The 19646-nt window shown below is 40.8% G+C and overlaps 1 protein-coding gene across 1 annotated transcript in view; it reads right to left on the bottom strand.

Moving 5' to 3' along the window:
- Positions 1 to 19424, bottom strand: part of efnb1 (ephrin-B1) — a gene marked incomplete at both ends in the record, with an annotated part of 47385 nt that extends 27961 nt beyond the window's left edge. Inside the window, one exon of the mRNA XM_080527977.1 lies at positions 19306 to 19424. Within this exon, the coding sequence (XP_080384103.1) occupies positions 19306 to 19424 (119 nt within the window). The remainder of the gene's footprint in view (positions 1 to 19305) is intronic.
- Positions 19425 to 19646: the final 222 nt, after the last annotated feature.

Here is a 19646-nt window from a genome sequence, read left to right as displayed (position 1 = left end):
ACAACACTGTTATCTTAATGCTTCACCGTTCGAAAGATATTGGGTAATAGTGACAAACCACATTAACACAATATATCTGCTGCTCTCCAAGAAAAATCAATGTTTCAAAAATAATAAAAGTCAATATTCTATTTGAATCTTAAACGGCATTTTCAGCAGTCAACATATTTGCTTTTAAAAAATAAAAAAAACTTCAAAAGGTTACAACCCCCAGGCTGACAATCGCCTGCTTTATGCCAGGAAACTGACAACGGCAAACACTGAATGGCAGACATTCCTTTCAGCCCTGTCAATGAAGATGTCAACTTCTGTCAACCAATCACTGAAGCAGCAAGACTTTGCTTGAACAAACCACGTAGGGTTCAAATCAAATGCAAACAGCAGTCTTTCCCAATCCTAGGAAAACAACTTACGGTAATCGAATTGGGTAAAAAATATACCAGGTGCAGGCAAAGAGACAAACTTAAGCAATATGGGTAAACTTGAAGGGGGCAAACTCATCTCCATTGTCTGGGGGGTGCTCATTATCAAACTCTGAAAGACTGCCCTCTTTTGTTCTTCACTGATTTGGGCCTCCTACACACTTACAGCCTGGGTATCTCCATTCAAGCTGTGGAGGAGACAATAAGGCTTCCTTCTCTTTCCAATCCGATTTACACGACGCACCAGACGGGCATAAACAAGTTGCCATGGAAACGTTATGATTTGTGCAATCTATTTCTCTTCCCCTCTCTCTCTCTCTCTCTCTCTCTCTCTCTCTCTCTCTCTCTCTCTCTCTCTCTCTCTCTCTCTCTCTCTCTCTCTCTCCCCCCTCCCCCCTGTCATCTTAGAATAATAAATGAATACCTATTCTAAAGCTGTTGGCAGGGGAGGGTAAATATGTTCTGATCTTATTCAAAAGGTTGGTAAAGACAAGCAATTGCTTCTCCTGTGTCAATTTAATCAAAACCAGGAACAAATAGAATGATTTATGTTTGAAGTTGCATTGTTCTTAGATGCTTTAGTTCTTGATTATATTTACTAATCAACCACACCATCATTATTTTGATTAACTTGCCCCCCTCCCCTCCCCCCAACTCCCCCCACCATCCTCCCTCTTAAATCGTCTTCCCCGGTGCTCTCAGACAAACGAGAACTTTACCGTGCATCATTATCACACCCTTCTGTCTTTGTTATGTTAACATGAAGCACGTGGCTTATCTCTTCTCTCTCTTTCTCTCTCTCTCTCTTTCTCTCTCTCTGTCTGTCTCTCTCTTTCTGTCACACACACACACACCCACACCGACACACACACACACACTCACACCCACACCCACACGTATTAGACAACTGAACATGGATTTAGTGTCTTGAATGCGACCAATTAAGAACCTGAATTAGGTGGTCCATGCAAATGAAGCTCCTTCCTTCACATGGCCTCACAATGGTACTGAGATCTTCACAGAGGGAGAAAAGACCTCTGATGAGTGGCACAGCCACACTTGCCCCGCCCGCCGCTCCCGTTCTCACATTCCGAGGGGGAATTCAAGCACATGACTTGGCATACCCCTTCCATCCCACAATGCCCCTCTGCTGGATCAGTTATCCAGTGGAACAGCGGAGAGAAGGGTGCAACTAGTCTGGGCTCTCTTAAGTTGTCACCATTCACACCTCCCTCAATAGGCCTCGGGCTTGCTAGAAGGCAGCACACACTGAAAGTGTTCCGTCACGTGTACGTTGCATATTTCTGTTTTTAACAGGATATAATTATACAATGATTTGGATTGAAATCGATAGAATTTAAAAATACAACAACACAAAAATACAAACACACTCTATTATTTCGCAGCTGAAAGCATGATGATATCTGAAAGATGGCCGTGTTTTCAATGTTGGATAAAGATGCAGATTGGCAGGTATCGTTTTCCCTTCATGCCTGCAAATCATTAACAAACAGAAAAACATCTTCTCGCTCTGACAGTAATTTAAGGGTAAAGGAACCACAAGCCAAACTAGCTGTTGTGCTGAGCAGGGAAGAAAAACAAATGTCTCGGGAATGAAGAAAAACAACATGCTCTAAAAATTACATAAAATCCCCCCAAAAATATTGTACTTGCTTGCTGATATGTGACTGCTAATCATAACTAAAGCATGACTTGGGTTAAGACACAATATTTCATTGCCATTTCATCTGCAGCTGAAACAGTCTATATATATATATAGCCTACCGTTAAAAGTCTACTTATAAAGCAAAAGGGGTACAGTACAAAAAGGCATAGGTTACCATTCACCTGTAAACCAGTTATTTGGTTGCTCAAATACAAGCTGGTCATTGTTTTGTGAGTTCAGTCTGGAATAATGGCTTTTGTATACAGTCTTAACTATCACAGCAACTTCAACCTACTGTAATAAGATAGTTCCCCTCTATCCTGCCTAGAGACAGAAAGTCCACTCCCCGATAACACCCCTGGCAGTGACAACATGTTTATATTAGGGCTGTCAATGTTAACACGATAACGATCACGGTTAATTTGGAAACCTTAACGCGGTAAAAAGAAATGTACTGGAATTCATCTTATTACCATAAATTCATAATACCATAAATCATAACTTCTACTGACATGTGTGTCAAACGCCTGTAGAGGTGATGATGAGACAGTCGTTGGTTACATTCGTGACCACACATGTTTACATATGTATAGACGCTAATCACCACCACTTCAAGTGTTCTGTCCTTTGTTACAGATGAATTAACACCGTTTGCGATCAAATCGACACCTCTTTTTTCCCCTTATAGTATGGTTGAATGAAAGCTTCATATGTGGACCAGGAATATCCTATATTGTCCCTTATTACAGAGACTGGGACAGCAACACTAGCTTCAATAACAATAATCGATGAATGGAGTAGAGAGCTAGCTAGCTAGCCAGCCCTGAACTAGGTTCTGAGACACAGCCAGCTTTCCTACCCTGAACAGATCTGCCGGCGACAAGGTCCTGTGTTACAAACCAGTTGTGAGTAGCGAGTAAACATTAACAGCTTAAGCAAGCCATTCAACCTGCTACTATCAGTGTACAATAATGTTTATTGAAAGTAACAATCAGCACTTTGAAAATGTTCAGTTAACCAAGGAGAGACATGTACCTGTGATATCAATTTGAGAATGAAAACAACAGTGATCGGTTTTAAACTTGTGATTAATCATGATTAAATTTCAGAATACTACTGTGATTAACTTGATTGAACATTTTAATTTAATTTGATTGACAGCACCAGTTTATATGCAAAGTGTCAGTTGGGATCATCCCTTTTAGAAAGCGTTCCATGTTTCCGGGCGCAAAACAGTGTTCGTACATGACATATCACCGATCCCATTCCCTGATCTCTACAGATTAAACATAGTCACTACAACAATTCGGAAGCTTTTGGAAAGCTTGAACATTACATACTGTACTTTTAAGGCATCTGCCTCAGATTGGGAGATTGGTTCCTAATGAGGATTAATGACCGAAAACTATGGTTGAAGTGAGAGGTTACGACTTGACTGACGTCAAACGCCGCAAATGACAGGAAATTCAAATGCGCACCACCACCCATAACTTCATCTATGCACTAACAAGATTTTCCAGCACATAGCGTACATACCTGCTATAGTGCTGTTTGTCGGTCTACTGTACTTCTAACAATTATGTTCACCACTGAGTAGGTTGCTGAGGATTCAAAGCTTCCCTCAAACAACCTAATTCATACTCTTAGGGCCAGTTTCACAGACAAGGCTTAAGCCTAATCCTGGACTAAAAAGCATCTTCAATGGAGATTTTACATTGAAAGTGTGATTTAGTCCAGGACTAGGCTTAAGCCTTGTCTATAGAGTATGTTCCTTTTATTGCCACATAACTTACTGTTATGGAATTTGTTTTCAGTACAGCATGGTGGGGAACTCTACATTCACTGACATACACTGCAATGAATAGAAGACAGACAATGCAATATAGTCTAATGGACTGTAGAAGATTGCACTCAGTCCATGTAACATAGATCCTTTTCCTCTTATTGCTCACTGTTATGTGCTCATGTTTTGGTACAGTCCCATGCCAAATATGTCTGTAAACATTTCCCTGTGCTCACTATCGCAAAGATTACCCTAATTACCCATTGATTTCCCTGGACCTGTTCTATATCATTGCGTAACAAAGAATAATCATGGTCTATAAATATGTCCTTACCATAGTACTTTTTCCGATCACTGGATAGTCCACATCATTTCTGTGGCATGTTATATACTAGGGATTCTATCATATATGTTCTATCATATACACAAAATATGTGTGTAAAAACAATTAAGCAATTAATCAGTAGGTCAACATCGCAGCTGGATGACAGCTGGTTCATACGTATGAACAAACATTATCACATGTTCAAGGGACAGAGGCTAAGTAAGAAGCCAGTTAAGACTTCTCCATGGAATTCAACAGTGAATTGATACGCCTATGGTTAGGTTACAGTTAGATGCCATATTGTATATTTTTATAATGTCGTCGTCTTACTCCATGCAGAGAGCTATAATGTGATCCCAGCACTATTCTGCGAGACAACCATTGAAGAAATAAGCTTATTCATAAATACAGGAATGCAAACTGGTGACGGCCCAAAAAGGTGACAAGATTTTTTTTTTGCCTGAAAACAAAGAACATTTATGAAAATGTTTGACCTATTTTGAGGTAAAAACGGCTCAAAGGTGACACGTTTGCACCCCTGTATATGACAGTGGCTGACGTGTGGATACCAAACACAACTTAGCGTACACAGCCACCGTAGGCCAGCGACGTGCAATAATATAGGCCGGTAGTGAGAAAGAGACAAATGTCATCTGTAAGCAGAGGGGCTGTACCTATGTAAACACGTACACACAACTACCATGGAAATAAGGATGGGACAAAGCCGACCTGTTGCTTTGCAATGTTGTTGAAAGAGTGGGTTTATTTGGTGTGGGGGTATGGCCACAGTACTAGCCTTTTTGTACTTAAGTTTTACATCCATTCTCTGGTATTCTCTTTTATTTTATGGATTGAGTTGGCTAGCTAACTAGCAGTTACCCTGTCTGAGAACTAAGTGAATGTATTAAGATGTTGTCATCACGATTTGAAACTAGTGGTGGAGGAGCGCATTCAACAGCTGTCACAGCACAGCACAGCAGCCAGCAGTAGAGTTGTTTATTGCTGTATCTTGCAGCATCTTATTTTTGATTTTATTGCCATGCAATCAACTTGTCAATCAATTGTTGGAATTTGGTATTTTGGCACAGGGTCAGCCATATTCGGCGCTTCCTGGAGCAATTAGGGGATAAGTGCCTTGCTCAAGGGCACATGCAGCTCCCTCCTGAGGCAGGGATCGAACCATCTTAATTAGAATGATCACATTAGATTAGCATTCATAAAAAGTTAGCTTCAGTTAGCATTTTGGTCTTCATAATAAATCGCCTAAGGGCATGTGAATGCAAACTTTTACACAGTTAATAAAAAATATATTACCCTCGAATTTAACTCGATGTCAATGCACTGTTCTGAGACATTACCTGATTGATTCTTATGCTAGCTACTGTGCTTTTCCAGTACAAGAGATGGCCGACATCCATTACTTTAGTTTAGTTATTTGTGTTTAATGTCTCTGTGTGAGGGTCAGACAACCATTGAGGATGTGTTTTAGTCAAGGACTAGGCTTAATCTGTGTCCGGGAAACCAGCCATGTTTACAAAGTAGCCTCCTAAATACTGCTTACAACTCATGCGTGTTCTGTTTCTTTTTCAGTCTCCCCTTGGGAAGGGAAGGGAAGGTAATTAGCCCCTTCACGTCCAGCAAGGCAGCACCATTTGTCTTGCTCGCGCCCGGTAGCTCAGAAGCAAGTCCTTGCTGGTAATAAGTCTGAAGCATACATAGTGTATGACCGTAGGACAGTTCCCCTGTATGCAAAAGCATGGAAACAGTAGCACAGGACAAAACCACAGGCAAAGATTTACGATCCAGTCAAGCAAACGACGGAGGTGTAATGGTTGTATTTGTTCTCTCCCCTTTGAAACAGTGTTCAATATTTATCTTTCTTTGTAAGGAAATGAAGCATCACAATTCATTGTCAACCTTCACTTGGACAAGCGTGCATTTGCAAGCAGATACGTTGTCGCCCTTCCTCTCGCACTTCTGCCTTCATTCCCATTGGATTGGGAGAAGAAATGTCACAGGTCAAAGGCATGAGATGATGAGGCTAGCTTGTTCCCTCATTAGCTCTGGCAGGAATGTGTGATTGGCAGCTTCCTTTATGTTCCTGACTAAAGAAAGAAGTATCTGCATAATACATTGTGACTCATTGTGATGACTCCAGTAGCAATGAGTCACATACTCCCACAAACACCCTGCATCCCTTGTAAGATCGTCATCATGTTCTCCAAACAATATTCTTCCTCCATCCTGTACTGTTTGTGTTGCACTGATTTAAATTGTATTTGTATTAACTCTTGCACCCAATAGGCAGTTGTCATGTCTGGGTGACTTAACTTAACTGTATTATTAGTCACTGTTATGTTCAAAGATGAATGAAATGAAAAATTATACTAAAAAAGAACCAATCTTTCTGGTGTTAGTCGTGTGAACTGTAAACAGAACAACACAGTGAACATTTCTAGTATCGTAAACTCTCTTAATCTCTAGTAACGTCTCCTATCTGAGCAGTCTTGCTTGAGGGGCTGACGTTCCCCAGCAGCGTTTCATGTGATCGAGGCTGATCTGAGTTCAGTGGAAATTCCCCTCCACTGTACTGTTAAACAGGGAACAAGTTAATGAGGATCTGGCACCACTCTGGTGTTGCTGATCAGGTTACAGAATCAGAGCTGATTACCCTCTGACCAACAACATGCTAATAAACAGGTTTTACTGGAAAAATGCAAAACCTGAGCAGCCTGAGAAACAAATGATTGTTAAGTACAAATGTCATAGGAATCCATAAACATAAGCCTGCCCAATAAATCTTTCTGACTTGGATTTACCGTACTGTACGACAGAGAGTAGAGGTGATCAGAGGTTTTGCTGAATGGGATAACGTGGCATGAATGGTGTACGTTCTCTTATAGGAGAAGGAATCAGGAACACTAGCTCCCCATTACTGAAGACAGAACTGATTGATATGACAATAGCAGCTGATACGAAGTGTGTGCTATTGATCCAACAACCCCTACAGTATGTACGTAGACGAAGAATGCAACTGTTTTAACCATCGCCTCTCTCGGGGGGGGGGGCAGGCTCACCAAACACCTGGCTCAGAGCAAGTTGAAACATCTATGACTCAACAAACTATTTGATTGTCAAGACTTGTCTCAGGATCAAGGGGAGGTTGCATTAATAACAACATATGAAACACAGACAGTTGTCTCCAGGGGCATTGCGCCACTTCACACACTGAGCACTGCAACCAAAAAAAGTATTTCCAAACGGTTTAACCAAAAAAACCACCGAATGAATGCACCGCCAAATCTAAAATCAAAATGCATGTCTTGGCCTGAACCAGATTGGCTGCCCTCCCTCTTTATTTATTAACTACTAAACCAACGACACTCCTTTCAGAGTCGAGTCGCGGAGGAGAAAAGAACATTGGGCAATACTAGGTGAGGCAACAAAGAGGAGTCAATGACAGCCTGTCATGGGGAAAGACAACTCAATCTCACTGCTTACTTTAACAAGATATAACAGTTACACTGCCGTGGATCACAGTCAACTGACGTGTGTGTATCTTATTAGAGGGCAAGGCCTCTGACCTACCATTTTGGTATAGGACACATACCAACGTCTAAAATTACCTCCTTGTATCACAATTACCTGTCATGTCAAACTGGATAATGGTTAGAGATATAGAGCCAACCCCCCCGCCCCCGTCTTTATAATGCAAATGATTTCCACCCAGCATGCAGGAACTCTCTGTTTACTGTCAATATGAATATGAATTCCATGTCACACTAGTTGTTAACTTGTTAGGTCTGAGTTTTAAAGTAAAAAAAGGTGCACTTCAAATATCATCACAGACTGGAAGAGCAAGGGACCAATGAATCAAGAATCATGGGATCTGAATCTGAGTATAGAATTCATCCCGCAGGATAACAAACATGTAAACATGATTCTGCAATTGTAATTTCCGGTTTATTGCATCGTCCAAAAATTCTGGGATTTGGGGGCAAATTATTTTTATTATGCAGGTTAGGAGAACATTTCAATAAATAAAAGACAGTTCATTTGCATGAAACATGATAAACCTGCTGCAACACCATCTTATTTGAAAAGCAAATAAAAAGGAAAAATGTCCCTCTTTCGAAACCGGCGGAACAGAATCAGTCCAAACAAAGCTGTTGTGATAAAATTAGAAGTGCCTGGGGTGTTACATCTCCGGTCTGATAGAGTAAGAGTTAGGACTGCCTGGGGTGTGTGTGTTACAGCTAAGGTCTGATAGAGTTAGGACAGCCTGGGGTGTGTGTGTGTTACATCTCCGCTTTGATAGAGTTAGGACTGCCTTAGGTGAGTGTGTTACAGCTCCAGTCTGACAGAAAGTTGCCAGGCCAGTTCTTTATCTTCTTTGTTTCAAGAGGGTTGTTCCCCTTTTAATACTAGTCTTCTCAAGACAACATTTGTTTTTGTTTTCTCGGAACAGCCGGCTAATAGCTTAAGACAGCAGGGGGAAAAGACATGCTATTAGGGAAGCTATGTTATCACCATTAGTACCATCTGCAACTGATACTTACCCTTAATCTCACTGAGATCGGCCACACTGACACCGGAGACTCCTTCTACCCAACAAGTATTCCCTTTTGTGGAGACAGCTGCAACCTTGCCTTGCAATGTGACTATGTGTGGACACGCACGCTGCCTTTAGTAGTTCAGAAGAACATTACATGCAAAGTGGTAACCGTGTATGAGCAGACACAATGCCAAACGCAGTGGACTGAACCCACCACAGCCATAATGGTCCATCACAGAGAAAGAGGGCACTAACACTTGTCATGGAATATTTCATTTAAGAGTTCCTCCTCCTTATTGGGATTCAAGGGGTTTCAACTCTATTCCGTCCATATGGGACGTTTTCCTATTTTGGATTCTTGTTGAAATAGTGATTCTCCTGTGGCTTCGCTTTTGCCCGCAGCGAATCCAAGTATCAAAAGAACCCTGAATAGACTTTTTGGGTGTAAATTCATGCTATTTTTCAAACCTCAAATCTGAAGGGATAAACGCTGACACACTATAATAGCACTTGTCACGCAGTTGGCAACCTTAATGCCAGGACAATGTATTAGAAGAGCTGCTGTTCTCGGAGCTTCCTCTCTCTTATATGAGCAGCTTATTCAGTCTAACTAGATTTGGGAACATTGGAATCACTGAAAGCCCAAATATGGCAGAGAATGGTTTCGCATTGTTCCCTGTATCAAATAACTATTACGATGTGGGCCTTGCGTGTTGGGTGCTTTGGAATGGCAGATGTTGGACTCACGGTTCTCGTTTGAAGTGTCAACTGCTTCAAATCCCCCCGCTCTTCAAAAAACACAGTAGTCAACCGTGAAAATATTGTTTCTTGTGTAAGGAGGCCATCTAGTTCTTGTCTTTGCCTTAGATTTCAAATACATCTGTTAGTTTATATAATCACATTTCTTTTCCCCACAGCTTCTGCGCCAGTCTACACTCATGGGAGAGACAACCAAGACTAATTGTTCAAAGGCAATTTTAGTATGGAGAAAATTCTAGCTCAAACATGAGGTTAAATCAGCCCACTATAGTATACATTTCTTTGGAACAAAGTCTGCACTTTTTCCAACCGATACTATAATTGTGATGGTCCTCTTAACAATGCTTGTCAAGCAATCAAATCCAGGTCAATACAATCAGAGGATAACCATGACCGCCCTATTCAAAACATATAGCTCGAATACTGTGTTTGTTTTGTTTTGTGCTATTATAACTTTTTTTCCCCCCCCAAAAAACTTTCATAACTTTTTTTTTTATCAAAGCAAGACGATAGTGTGCATATCTTGCTATTATGCAAAAAAAGCAGCAAATATGCATGGCCTGGGGTTTAACAACGTTGTTTGGTAATGTGTTCTACTTGAGAGTGCCTTTAAGTGTGTTAAGCAGCCTGAATCTGTGGAGGGCATTCCATGGGGGGGGGGAAACAGTGTCACACAGCCTCATCAGTCAGGGCCTGTGACTGTGACCTGCAGGCACACTGGAACCTCAGTGAAGGCACACAATGGCACCATCCCTTTGAGGAGTACCTGGTGTCATAGAGACAATGTCATCGATTTTCATGTGTAAGGGCACACTGGAAGGAATTTCAATATGGCTTTGTGGGGACTTCATTGTCCTCTCCCCCTCCTGAAACTTTAATCTGACAGCTCACCACCTCTCAAAACAAATGCTTTTGTACGCGGGATTAATCTCCTGTTGGTACTGCCTGCATTGTCTTCAATTGTCTCAGATGTCCCTGTCAGGTAAAATAATTACATACAGGTCGGGGGAGAGGGGGGTGGGCGGGGGGGGGGGGGGGGCAAACAGCCCATAAGCTGTTATTATTTGACTCCATCCATCAAACCAGCAAACAAATTAATTCATTAATGGCCTTCAAATCCCACCACTTGCTGTAAGCCATTTAGGATTTTCCTTCAGCCTGTCAGAGGTGTAGGCAGCTCCGAGCGATGACAGCAGAATCCTCCCAAAAGACAAACAATTATTTATTTGTGTGGATCCACACTCTCAAGAGCAATATGCGCTTCAAATGAGCATCTATGGGCTCTCTAAAGTTTCCTCAAACCTAGTCAGAATTTGGAGGAAAATCTTTTTTCCCCCCTCCAGATTCCTTTGCAGACTCTTGTATAGAGCGGGAGAGAATGCTTCCCGGCATGAGGCTATTGAGCCGGCCTCTCCAGCTGCCAGGACACTCGGCGGTTTGAGGGTCCGCCAATCCGAGGGAGCTGTGGCGTTAACAGTGTGACTTTTAATCCACTCCTTCCCCCCCCCCCCCCCCCCCCACACACACACACCCACCCCCAAGCTCTGGGAGGTGGACTAGGGGAATCCTTTCATGCTGGTCATTCACACAGCAATGCGCGGAGAGGGCCCTGAAGGAGACCCAGTAGAATAGGTTAAAGGTGGTGTGGAGAAAGGCCTGGCTTACAGAGACATTGGATCACTGGTCTTTGAGGGCCAGATGATCAGACAAAAAAAGAGAGGAAAGCCCTCAGCTAAGATCAAGATGGCTCCCATACGACGTCTACCCTTAGACGGAGAAAATAATATCGATCATATTTGTCACATGCAAATGATATGCTGTTCTCTATTTGTCGCTGTCAGGGCTATAATGGCGGTAATGATGGAATAATTGTGGCTGTGTTACGTCATTTCTGCTGCCTAATTTCTCTCATTACACACATTGCAAATTAAAGGGTTGTTTCATAATTGATAATAAAATTCATCCTAGCAAAGAGTCCATCTGGCGCAGTGACATACTTACAGTGGGACTAGGCCCAACAGGCTTACGGCATCAGTTATTTAGTTAATTCGGCTCTGGAACACTGGTTCTAATGGACTTTGGAATAGCTGTCACACCCATCCATTCCAGAACCAATCCCTAGATCCGGAATGCAACATGACACAAGGGTTTCCCTACTGCTCTTTTCTCTGTAAAAATAAATAAATAACGTCTCTCTCCTTGTTTGGAATCCCACTCAATACATCAGTGTAACTATTGTACTCAGATCAGATCACATTCTGTGTTTGTGCTATCTCTGAAGGAGTGAGGAATGTAATAATGTTTCCTCTCTGGTCAAAGATTGTTCTAGAACATCATATCATGTCTATGGAATTGCACACCTGTTCATACCTTTACATTAAAGCCAAATGAATCCATCTACACCAAAAAAGCTCTAAAACAATTCCCAACACTACCGCTAGGCTGTTCACCATATTTAACACTTGCCAAACTCAGAACACATTCCTTAACTAGAAGCCAAAAAACAATTAGATCGTCGAACCCTTGTACAGACAGAGAGAGTATTGTTAAGAGAAGCCATATGCATGTGTGGAAAGTAGCCTAATATCTGTATCCAAATATCACAGATCTCACACACAAAGACAAGACAGTCTAGTGGAATACCCATTTGTGTGACCTTCTCCTCTGATATGGAACATCTGTTCTTCCCTCCTTGTGCTACACAATCACGTTCTGTACAAGACCCCCCCCCACCCCCATATCCCAATCCCCTGATTGTTTAGTAGAGTCCAATGAATGTTGTAGTTTACTTAGGAATGGTCATGGATCCAGTCTGCCAAACAATGGCGTTCTTGTGGTGTTCAACAACGACTGCTCTGCCAGTAAGTATGAACTCAATGGCTTGCCGTGAACTGTATGTAAAGAGCAGCGTGAAAAGATGGGAAGACACAGGAGTTCATGTTCTCATGATGCAATTTAGAAACAAATGTAGGTAATGAAAACAGAAGCTTTCTGAACAACACATCACCAAAAAGGTTTCTGTAGGGTCTATGTGTTATAGCTAATGGAGACACAGAGGTGGTGCTAATGCTACACAATGCTTCACCAGTACACCAGACAACATGAATGATCAGTTGTCACAAGCATTTGAGTGTCACTTGTGTTCAGTTGTACAGTAAATACTGTTCCCTATGCATAGCTCAGCATTTGATTTAAAGGGGTACATGAGTCATTGCAAAAGAACGTAACAGCCCAAATCTGTCAACAGATTTATAAAAATGACACATGGGCGCAAAAAAAAAAAAACTGCGAAAAATATCTTAGAATAGAATCTTTTACTGCATTTGAGATTTGGGTCGTCCATTAACCGATCATTTGGCTGAAGGCTCCAGTTTAGCCCAGAGAAAACATGCTGTAAAACACCACCGTGAATATTCCTGTCGCATGTACGTCTAAATAAGTAAAGTACTGGGGGAAAGTTCATGTGTACCTGACCGGCAGACAAAAGTGCTGAGATAGGATAAAGATGGCCCACATGAGACTGAAGTTGGCCCACATTAGCCATGGAGCAACATGAAGGTGTTCTAGACCTTTACCGTGGTAGGAGACTTTTTTGTTTTCCCTTTGTAGGGAAGTACTGTAGATGTCGTCATTTCAATATTGCTGTTACTTAACAAATCCATGCCTCCTGTGTGTATCAATGGCTTTCCTCTGTTGTTAAAGTAGGACTGAAATATTTGGTTTATACTTGTTATATCACAGTGGTGGCACACACCCTGGGCACGTACACTTTATCAGGCTGCCCTCGAAAAGGAGGTACAGGACCCCGGCCGCTAAGACAAACAGACTGAAGAACTGCTTCTACCACAGGGCCGTCAAGGCCCTGAACACAGCAAAGACCTAAGTTCTGGGCCCAGGACAGTCTGGACGGATTGTATGGCAGCTGCTGGACTGAAAAAATCAGGTGTAGTGCTGAGGCACAAACATGTACATTTCAAGCCTGCAAACTGTGACACTTTAAATAACGTGAAAAAATACTATTGTGCAATATGACAACCCTAGTTGACTATCTGTGCAGTATAGTACAGTGGATTGTGTACATAGCCTTTATTTATGTAAACCAGCTCCTTACCTTCTTGTGATTTTATTCTTTTTCTAAAAGTTTTTTTTTTTTTTTTTTTCTTTCCTAACACCAGGGGAGCCACCCCTCCTAAATTTCGTTGTTTGGTACCTGTACTGTAGCAATGACAATAAAGTCCATTCATTCATTCATTCATTCATTCATCAAAAGCAGGCCGGGGCGGCTGTAGCTCAGGAGGTAGAACCAGCGTCTAATGATCGCAAGGTTGGCTGTTCGATCCCTGGCTGGCCACGTATCGAGGTGTCCTTGGGCAAGACACTGAACCCCAAATTGCTCCCAATGAGCGGGCTGGCGCCTTGCATGGTAGCTTGCCTCCATTGGTGTGTGAATGGGTGAATGAGAGGCCGTTGTAAAGCGCTTTGGAATAAGTGTAAGTCCATTTACCTGCAGTCCAAAAGCATCACATCTTCAAGTGTCATTATTTGGGAAACAACTTAATTCTTGACTTCTTAAGTCAAGAATTATGATGTAAAACAAGTTAGAGCATTACTATGTTTCATTCAGGGATTTCCATGTTTGTCCCGACTTTAGGTTGATCATAATCAAGCCAACAGGCTGCCAAAAGACACACTCAGGACAACTGTCTGAGCCCGTAGCTCTTCTGCTTTCTAAAGGTGGAATATTAGAGTGCTTGATGGCCACAATGACTGCTTTTACTTTCCTTTCATTCTTGAACTAAGCCATCCTGAGGTGGCTCCTAAGTCTCTGGTCTTTGTGATGGGGTCTGGGTTTGTGTGAAGCGTTATCACAACCAGCATGGAGGGATGAGGGCCGGAGGAGAACAAAAAACACTCCTGTGACATTTATCAAAAGAATCCCTTTCTTGTGTAAACTGGGGTGGGAAACCTAGGGTGCAGGGGCATTGGGCGGGTTTATTAAAGGTTTGAGGGTTGGCACAGTCTATTTAAACAGTGACAGAGTTAATCTCTGGACTGTCACTTTTAATCAGAGGAGCATTGATCATGATGGCACAGTGAAGCTCCTAGTATTTCACTTGGCTCTAATGCACTAAACACAGTGGCCACTCGATATCTTCTCCATTTGTCATATGGTGCTGAATATCCAAGCCGAGATAGATCTGCTAACTATGGAGGCCATGTGTCGAATCAAAAACCAAAAATCAATAGCAATTATTCCCAAAGTCCTTTACTATTTTACTCTGTTCTGTCGAACTGGCATAATCAATGACTTATTCATTGCAAACTGATAATCCCTTGTAAAATACCTCGATAATACATTAACTTGTTGGTTAAAACATTAACTTTATGTGTCTGAAGCAAGCCTTTCTACATGACTCGTTTTCCCTTGAGGAATTAGAAGAAATTATAATTATAAGATTGGTCAAATGGCCTGAGGAGAGGGTCTACTTTCAAGATACCTTTGATACATAACACTTCTAGGTTTTAATATCTGACGATGCCTTCTGAATCATTACAAATATTCAATTCATCATTTATAATAATAGGCCTGGCTGGTTTTCCAGTCTTGTCTTGTCTGGTCCTATCCTAACCTTAAGGAGGAGCTCTTGGGTCTGTCCGAAACATAACTTTGAATCCTGGAGATACAGAGCAGCATTACATTGCTATTGTTCTCACAAGGGAGAGAGATGGGAGGCTAAATGTGGTTTAGCAGTGATGGGTTTCAGAAGTAGAAAAAAAATCTTTTTGTGTCTTTTCAAAGGATAGAGGAAAGGTTGACCATAATCTATACTTGATTGAGCTTTCAAAAGCTGTGATTCTTCTCACTACTCTTCATGGCAGATGCTAGCAAGCTCACTTTTCTTAAGAAGTCTTAACAAAATACAGATTTTCAATTACCTTTCAATTGTATTCCCTCTTGAGAAATTAGAGAAACAGGTTTGTTCAATATCAATAATAAATGGATAGAATTACAATCTATTTCCCCCTTGTAAACACGCCATTTAGTTGCCCTCCATATAAAAAAAAGTTGTAATGTTGTAAAACAAGTTGTAAAGTTGTAACAGATTGATCTATTCCTCAACCATAGCACAACAAAATAGTAAAAATGGTGGGAATGTCAATATTGATACTTGTATATGTATGTATAATCACAATTTCAAACATTGACGTATATTCATGTTTCATAATCTGACTTATGATCAGAGAAGCAGCTTTTAAGTGCAAGTACATATGCAAGTATGTACACTTGATGTATAGGCCTACTTAGTATCCATATGTGACACAGATTGATCATTTGGTCCGCATTAGTGTTGTTCCGATACCGATACTAGTATCGGCATGGCCACCGATACGCACAAAAATGCTGGTATCGGTATCGGCGAGTACTTTACAAAAACGTATTTTTTTAAATATATATATATTATTATTTTTTACTTAAGTTTTACAAAAACTTTACGAGTTTTACAAAGGTTTTGAGCAGTGCCAGACTAAGTGTTAGCAATAATTTTACATCGAGGTGAGTATGCGGCTCAAAAAACGTTTTTTTTTTTTTTTTTTTTTCAAACGCCGTGGTATCGGATCGGTACTCGGTATCGGCAAGTACTGCACGGTCAGGTATCGGTATCGGTATCGGGATAAAAAAATGGTATCGGAACAACACTAGTCCGCATGTCAGCAACCAATCAAAATGTTCGGACTTTTCTTTTGAAACACAGAACTACGTTTCAAAGTTGTTGAGAATCACAACACAAACTCGCTAGTCAAGCCAAAATACTCCAACGAAATGAATTGGGTGAGTAATCCCCATTCCCCACTGCTACCTAGTTAACTAGAACACTACTTTACATTGTTAGCAGGCTCACAAAACAAGCTGTGTTAGTTGACTAGCCATGTGTCATTGAAATGTATTCACAAGTCTGATCATTACATCGGATCCCGACATGAGGACCAAAGCATTAGAATGTGTCACATACGCATTTGGACACGTTGCCTGCCCTGTCCCAGCTCTCCTGTCCTACTCTGAGGTCTTTACTTTGACACGCTGTACACTTTGGGTCTCTGAATCCCTCCTCAGTAGGCTCCTATTCCATATAAGTGTCTGCGAAAACATTAATGTGGGCTTCTGAGGAATTCAACAATGCAACATGAGTGAGTCAGGATCAATGTTGGTAGATTGGCTAACAACTGTAATAATGGTGGCGGTGGGATTGTTTGAAGAAGTGAAGGGAATGGAGGAATTCCATTCCCAATCATAAATCTTGCTGTTACTAGACTACTCTATACACAAAACAGCTTTAGGGAGACCCACAATTCAACTATATGTCTCATATGTGTACAGTATTGAACCACCAAAGTATGTTAATGTGTGAATTTAGAATTTAGTTAACACATGCAGACTACATGCAAAATTATGGGAACAATGACAAGGGACTATTTGAAAGAGAAATATTGGCAGAACAGATATATATATCCTTAAGAAAATGGGAGTCACACAAAAGTATGATCATTTACATGTGAAAAGAGTGCCGTCAAACATCCACCACTTTGAGCCAATAAATTATAAACCGGGCATTTGTGTAAATGTATCTTTAAAAAAATGGTAGAGCCGATCTGCCTGGAATTACCGTGGAAAGCCCTGTAAGCTGCTTTACAGAGTGATTTACCAGCACAAGCATGGGGGTAGTGTTATTCCATATGTCTGCTTCCAAGTTAGACATCTACAGTATAAGCCTCTTGCAGGGCCATCACCTTGAGTCATACAAATCGTTACAGCCAAACAATGTTTTTAGGTCCCCTGAAAAGACTCATGTTGGCCCATTTTGCTTTTCACATTCTATATACAGACAATTGATTTCTTCAACAGACGTTAGTTGCAGTGTGTTGACATTGTGGAGGTCTAATCAACTGAATACTGAAGTTCCACTATACTGAACACAAAATGACACTCATACAAACTACTGAACACTTTGTTTGAAATACAATATGTTGAACAAAATGGCTGCTGCATTCCAATTCATAAACTACGGCTGCAGTTGAAACATACGCTCCATCAATTCAGCAAAATAAACGTCTATTTTTTTTTTTTTATCCATACATGAAATCATAGTAAATAGAAATAATTGTATCTATCTAGAATGTTTTGGGATAATCCAATATTGTGGGGGGTTAATTTATAACCTGTGTTACATTTGTGTTATCAATGAATGTATTAAACATATAGTTCCATCATGATTGAGTCGACACATCCTCATGTCCCAAGAGATCAGTTATCAGCCTTTAAGTGGCTGCACTATAGACCTAACTACCTAGCTAACCTAACTACCAGCATTGTAGAGGTAGGCAAAGCAAAGCAATGCCACTTGGTGTGATAAGTAAACAAACATGAACTTACTTGAGAAAACACCCCCAACTGTTGTGAAACAACACAGCCCTTGTTTTAACATCTGCTCAACCACAATTCCTTATTTGTCTCTGTCAGGCCTTTTACATTCAATGTCCTGACTATTTTTAGGGGCCTGAGACTATATACACAAAACACAATTCACTTGAATCGATCACGGCTGACATTTGAATATTGTGGGCTTCACTTACTTCTTTCAAGTATCGGAAAGATGTGTTCTAAAACATTTTTTATTTTTTTAGAGAGTTAATCATAAAATGTGTAATTTATCTTAATTGAGTGATTTGAGCATACATTGTATATATAGAGATAGATAGATTTACTTGTGTGATGGCCTGACCTTTATTCCTTAAGTATTCCTTAAGTCAAGGTATTTTATATATTAGGGCCAGGCCTATATTATTTTTTTTGTAGACTGTAGCAATATCTAAAACAGGCAGAGAACATCACAGAGACTTCTGTTCACAGATTTTTTTTTCTAAGAGCATATCAGTCATAATATCAATATAATATATGCTATTACATTTCAGGATTAAGTGCAAGTGACTTCAGGCCTTCCACTGATAAAGCATATGAAGCATATGAAACATCTACAATAGATGTGTGGTAGGCTATGACCTATAACTTGTATAGGCCTATTCTAAAAGCTAAATACCTTACACACCTTTATTATAAGAGGAATTAAGTGTGTTAAATTAGGATGTTTTCTTATGCATTTTATCTACATTCAAAGTGAGAAAGAAATGGATTTAACTGGTAAACATGTCATCAGTAGCACCTGAAAACACATTAGGACACACACACACACACACACACACACACACACACACACACACACACACAGTTACTGCCTCTCACTTCATTGTAGAGACAACTCTGCAGTGAGATAGACTACCAGCAAAGGCCAGGGCCTGGCTGAATCCAGGTGAATGTGTCAGCTCATTCTCATATTCTGAATAGTTGATTAATGGAAGTCAACTAATCATATAACAACTTGAATGAAAACATGACTCAATGGCACAGATGGAGTCCTATTAAGTTGGTTGTCTGGGAATGTGGCTCCTCTTTCCGATTACAGTAATATATTCCATTTGATTTCTCCTAAAATGACCTTTCCCGCGTTGGTTGACAGCATGCGTTTCATCCTAAACTGAGGCATAAGAGCCAGCCGATAAGAGCTCTGAATGTAATTTAGTGCAAATGTACTTTGAAACATGTTCAAGCGTCCATGCATATTAACTGTATATAGACCAATGTCTATCTATGTATCTATAGCAATAGGCCTATCCACCTTACAGAATGCATGATAGGCTTATAGCCTTGTTTTTGTGTATGTGAGTACGCTCAGCACTTACTTGGCATTTTGCGAGTTCCAAATAACCGATTCCAACGATTTGGCCACGGGCAACAACGATCTGCACAATACTGTCAAAATCCATAGGTAGTACTTCCAACTGCAGCCGGAGCCTGCCATTTCCACGCTAATTCAGTGAGGCAAAAATAATCAACGGCACGAATAAATCATTCAAAAAATATGGTTACAGTGTAAATCTCGATTCCAGATCCCATTCGTCAGTGCCGCACGCAAATTATGCGTCTTGAAACATACGTTGACGATGGCAAACGATAACCATCATCAAATAGAAATGTCTTGTATTTGTTTTGTAGGCTACTCGCAAGCAGAACGGTCTTTAGC

The sequence above is a fragment of the Nansenia antarctica genome, assembly GCF_963989245.1.
Source record: "Nansenia antarctica genome assembly, chromosome: 4".
Lineage (NCBI taxonomy): Eukaryota > Metazoa > Chordata > Actinopteri > Argentiniformes > Microstomatidae > Nansenia > Nansenia antarctica.
Note: the sequence above shows the minus strand (reverse complement) of the source record. Positions and strands in the feature narration are given on the sequence as shown.